Source organism: Echinops telfairi, unplaced genomic scaffold, assembly GCF_000313985.2.
Source record: "Echinops telfairi isolate 266 unplaced genomic scaffold, ASM31398v2 ScPeMD7_7457;HRSCAF=8495, whole genome shotgun sequence".
Taxonomy (NCBI): Eukaryota; Metazoa; Chordata; class Mammalia; order Afrosoricida; family Tenrecidae; genus Echinops; species Echinops telfairi.
The window spans coordinates 31,785,816-31,791,416 of NW_022111357.1; the positions used below are offsets into that span (position 1 = coordinate 31,785,816).

At 54.0% G+C, this 5,601-nt stretch overlaps 1 protein-coding gene across 1 annotated transcript in view; it reads right to left on the reverse strand.

Moving 5' to 3' along the window:
* PDPN (podoplanin) overlaps positions 1 to 5,318 on the reverse strand; it is a 42,631-nt gene extending 37,313 nt beyond the window's left edge. Inside the window, exon 1 of the mRNA XM_013005313.2 lies at positions 4,992 to 5,318. Coding sequence (XP_012860767.2) covers positions 4,992 to 5,058 — 67 coding nt within the window. The 5' untranslated portion in view covers positions 5,059 to 5,318. The remainder of the gene's footprint in view (positions 1 to 4,991) is intronic.
* Positions 5,319 to 5,601: the final 283 nt, after the last annotated feature.

Consider the following 5,601-nt stretch of genomic DNA (forward strand, 5'->3'; position numbering starts at 1 on the left):
CCCCCATCAGTTGCATTTTATTCTCCTCAATGGAGTCATCTTGATGAATTTTGAGAACATACCCTGTTCTCACCAGTGATATGTGTACCGACCTGCCAAGCTCCCTCCCTGCTCCTTCCCAGCGTCTACGTAATGGGCATTCCCCTTTATTTTTCCCAGCTGCCGTTGAGTTGATGCCAACTCATGGCAAGCCCAAATGTTGAACTCAATAAAAATGAGCACCATCGAGTTTTCCATGGAGATTTTGAAGTAGATAGCAACAGCTTTCTTCCAAGGTGCCTCTGGGTGGATTCAAACCACCCGTTTTTGTCAAGCATGGATGAACTCGGCAGAATTCTCGTTGTTCCCTAAACTAGCTCCAGTTTCTGTTGAAAGCAACCTCTAAATGGGGACCCCCAATTCAAGGCAACCTGCTGTACAATACGCTCTTCAGGCAGAATTCTCGTTGTTCCCTAAACTAGCTCCAGTTTCTGTTGAAAGCAACCTCTAAATGGGGACCCCCAATTCAAGGCAACCTGCTGTACAACAGAATCAAATACCTGCCTGATTTGTGCCATGCACATACTCAATTGCAGATTGGACCAATTGTTTTCCATGGCTGATTTCTGAAAGTAGCCCACCTGGCCTGTTCCTACTCCCTCCTGGCCTGAAGCTATGGTGAAATGTGTTCAACCATCACAGTAACACACAAGCACCCTCTGACAGATGGGAAGTGGGTGGGATTCAAATCTGGGTATGTCCAAGGGAAGGCAAGACTTTGACCCCTGAGTTACCACCGCCCTTGCTCCATCTCATCACTTGCTTTCCCCAGCAAGTTTCAACAATTCCGTAGAAAAGAACCCAGTGACCCAACGGGGCAGGCCAAATGATCTCATGGGTTTCCAAGGCCGCAGTCTTGCCAGAAGCAGGCTGCCCATCTTTCCCCAAGGAGTAGTGTGTGAACGCTAACCACTGCCCCAGAATGGCCGGTGGGTTCAAACCGCCAACTTTCTGGTTAGCAGGCCAGTGCTTAGCTGCTGGGCCACTAGGGCTCCTGAACTTCCTTCAAGAGGGGATTGAGCTCCTATCCACCCTTCTGGGAATCCTAAGATAAATCTCAGTTAACGATTTACTTGATGTTAACTGTCCACAACCGCCCCCACATGCCAGTCAAACAAAATGCTCACACTGGTATTTCTTCAACAGGTTTCAGTAGGGGCAGGGCTCCCGACTTGATATGATAAGGCAAGGCTCCCGGGGGTAGTGCTGGGTGTGTTTTCTTTCCCTCCTCATCCTCCCGCATTACTTACACAAGTCGCAACCTGACGTGCCCCTTCTTAGGGCCCGAAATATGACAACTATTCAGATAAGCCCCTGGAATGTAAAGTGCGGGTTGATTGCTTTGCTGGTAAAGACAGCAGAGAGAGAGAGAGCCGGCATTGTAATAGTAGGTGTGGCTCCCTCAGGAGTGTGTGCAGATAAATTTCTAGCACCCAGCCGCATACCAACCATCGGGGGATGCCGTGACCTTTAACCACATGTGGAATGAAGCAAGGAGTCCCATTTTGATGGGCTGGGGCATTTTCACCTTGAAAGCAGCGTGAGAGTACTGAACACAAAGGGATTTTGTATCTTTAAAAAATCTTCTCGTGCCTTCATTTCTGGAGGGGTGTTGTTTTCATGTGTAAGAAGCTGAATGCGAGGCTAACTTTTCATCTCACCGTTTTTGCTTTCTAAAAACCACCGAAGAGTGTGGGGTCTGGAGGCAGGTACAATCTTGACTCTGGCATGTCTTCAAGGTAATCACGTCTAGTTTATGGGACTTAAGAAGAGTAAAGGAGGTGGCTTCTGGCATTCCCAGCCCAGGGTGGGAGACGAGAATCAGAGCAAGGTGGGGAGCCTTCTTCCTAGACCAGACCACCTGTTTCCTCCTGCCCAGCAGCACCCTGCCATCCACCACTGAAAAGGGGTGCTGTTATTGTTAAGTGCAGTTGGGTTGGTTTCGACTCATAGCGAGAGAACAAAACACTGTGTGGTCCTGTGACCTCCTCACAATTGTTCTTTATGTTTGAGCCCATTGTTGCAGCCACTGTGTCAAAATCTTATCTTGTCAAAGGTCTTCCTCTTTTTCACATAAAAGGTGTGGGGTCTTTTCATTCTTGGGCCAAGAGCCATTTGGAGTCCTTGGGTAGTAGGATCGGCTAATGGCTCAGCTGCTAAAGGAAAGGTGGAAGGTTCAAGCCCACTTTGAGGTGCCTTGGAAAAAAAGACTAGGTGATCCTCTTCGGTAAAACAGCCCCAAAAAGCACTACAGAGCCCAGCTCCACTGAAACACACGGGGCCCTCTGGGGTTAGCTTTGGCTCCATGGCAACCAGGGGTGTCACCCCCATGCTGTTTGCTTCTGGAGAAGAGGCTGGACGGAGTCCCTCAGCCCCGCTGAGGTTCGAACCTGTTGGCCACACTGACTTGGCCTTCGCATGCTAGGATTCACTTCTTTCAGTGTGCTTTTCTAGATTTAATTCCATCTCTGTTCCCAGTCAGCAGGGGCACCCACCAGGTCCCCCCACGAAGCCTCTCAGACTGTTCTTTATGAAATGCTTCGCCAGATGCCCAAGTGCAATGGAATCGCTCCCTAAATCCAGGTGTCAGAGGAGGCCAACCAGTTAGTCCACTGCCTACTCGAGTGGATTCTGATTCCTAGTGACCCTGAAGGACAGAGAAGGAGCCCACTGGAATTCTCCTTGGGAGAAAGAGGAGCCTTTCCACTCCCGTAAAGAGCGACAGTCTCGGAAACCCACTGGGGCAGTTCTACCGTGCCCTACAGGGTTGCTATGAGTCAGGAGTGCCTCCGTGGCAGCGAGCTGCTGTGGAGATGCTGTTTTCTAATGCACTCTTCACAAAAGAGCCCACCTCCTCTTTCTCCAGAGAAGCAGCTGGTCGGTTCAAACCACCAAACGGTTGGGCTAGCGGCCGGGTGCTTAAGCATTGGACCACCAGACCTCAGGGACTCTGGAATTGGCAAGCCTGGCCGGGAAATTTGTGTGCCGCGTGACTAATCCGGGGAGGTTTTGTTCCGGAAGTGCACATGTGCACTCGCAGCGAGCAGCAGCTTGCAGAGTCTCACAAAATAAACTGTCTCATGGAAGGAAGCCCTGAGGTCTGGGGGTTTGGACTCAAGTTCAGAGCGAGGGTGGGCCTGGCATGGGAAGAAACTGCCAGATGCATGGATAACGGCTCTCTTTGAATTCACTCCTGTTAGGATCCACTCACTTTCAGAAAGACAGACAGAACAAGACGATGAGCTGAGTCTAACATGGGAGAGAGATGCCCAGTAGGGTGCAGGGTCATAAGAAGGATAATAAAATTCATCACCATAATTACCCCCAACCCAGTTCCCCAAGAGGCAGCTCAATGAAGTTATTCATCCATATTCAAGTGGCCCTGCTCATTATCAGCAAACAAAACTCCCTGCTGGGCCTCACTCCTTCCTCCCAGCAGCCCTGTAGAGCCCCCCACCTCCCACCCCCATAGTCCGGCTCACTTTCTTTCTTCAGCAGCCCAGTTTCTAGTCCTAACCCTGGTGGTGGGGTTTGTTTTTGTTTTTCCCACCACCTTTGAGGAGCACCTGGCTTCAGATCATTACAGCAAGCCCTTCCCCCAAGGGCACCCAGATGCTGTCCTTAGTGGACCCGAGATTCAGGGAAGGGTGAGGGGACTCCTACACCTCCCACTGGACAGCACAAAATGGTGTCATTTGTGAAAGGTCTCGTCGAAAAGGCAATGCAGCTGAAACACACCACTGTGCCTATCCAGAGGAAAACAGGCGCTCGGAGCTAGGGCTGCGGCTGCTTCAACGTTCTCCCTGCGAAGGCCACCCACGAAAAGGCAGGGGCTATTTTCTCTCTGCATGAAATGCTGGAAAGCTAAGTTAGGTCAGCACTCTCCTTCAAACTTTTTCCCCAGGAAGGACCCCTCTAGGACTAGGTCTAAACTCCGGAGGATTTGGAAGATGAAGGAGTTTAACCTTTTAGAGCCAGCTCAGAACCTTCCAACCCCAAGGATCGCTAGTGGGCTGACTACACCTTCCACTAATATTTAGTGAGCACTTACTATATGCAGAGCCCGGGCCGCATGGTTCAAATCCCCCAGCTGCTCCCAGGGAGTCCGGCAGGCTGTCTGTCTACTCCTCTAACGATTTACTGCCTGGCAGACCCCAAGGGGGCAGTTCTACTCTGTCCTTTGGAGTCACTAAAAACAGACTGTGGGTCTTACACGCCCGAGACTATTTTGGCTCTGGGCATCAAGACTGGCTGTGCCATCAGGTGCTTCTACTCTATTGGGGAGAGAAATGAAAAAGTGTAAAAAAACTAAGGGAAAATCAAATGGCCAATGCACCAGCATGGTGAGCAGACAGAGGGAAAGGGACAGAAGGAGGTGTAAAAGGAGGGTCAGGGTAGTGGGGAGAGGAGAGATCCTTCAAGATCTCACACAATTGAAATAAAGTTGTTTAACACTGATAAGAATTCGTCGATGTTGGCTGCGGTCAAGACGTGGCCCCCCCAATCCATTTAAACCTCGATTGTCCACTTGCTCAGGCGACTCAAGCAGCACGTCAACTCTTTCCCCCACTTCCACCCACACTACCCTCCGGAGCAGGGGCTCCGGCGCACTTGGACAGGTAATGCATCCCTACCCCACACCACGCAGCTCAGGCTTGCCTGCTGGTCATTTCCGACCCAAATTGGCACTGGGCGAGCCGGGCAGGGGCTTGCAGGGGGGCAGGCGGCAAGGACGAGGTCCTCTGCCCCCCGCTAGCCGCCGTTGGCTTCAGGACCCACCCAGCTGGTTCTTTGGGACACGGCCCTGCCAAGCAGCAAGCAGAGGCAGCCGCCAACGCACCCTGGCAGCGCCCTCGGCTCTCCGGGCAACCTCACACACCATGCGCAGCCTCCCAGCAAGTCCCCGCACGTCCCCACCAGCAACGGGTGGCCCCGCTCCCGGCGGCTCTTACCTCCCTGGGCCAGGAGCCCGAGCGAAGCGCTTCCGAAGACGAAGAGCAGAACCCGCACCTTCAGCATCGTCTCCGGTGGGTGGCGAGCTCTCGCCGAGGGTCTGCGCTGGGCGACGAGAGAGGCTCGGAGCCCCCAGACCCCCGCTTGGAGGAAAGGAAGATGGGGAGCAACGAGGCCCTGCGCCGGAGTCCCCCAAAGTCTATGGCCTGCGGCAGCCGAGCCCAGAGCAAGCAACGCCGCAGTTCTGCACGTTTCCCCGGAGCGGAGTCGGCATTTATCGCCCCCGAGAGGGCGGGGAGCGGGTCCGTAAGGTGGTCCCGGCCGGGCGGGCTGGGACCGCCCCCCGGCTCTGTTTGGCCGCCGCGAACTCCCCGAGCTCAGGCCAGGTTTAAAGTTACAGGCCCGCGGCGGCGGGGGCCTGAGCGCGGGCGCGCCCCGGGCCCTCCCGGGGGGCTTTCTTTTCTGCCACGGCCCGAGGCGCCGGGGGGCGCCGGCGGGGCGGGGGGCAGGCCCCGGGCGGTTGCCCAGACGCCGTGGGTTGCTCGTTCGGAGCGAGGCCCACGCTGAGGTCTTTCTGGCTAGGTGCTGAAGGGCCACGGAAGCAGCGGT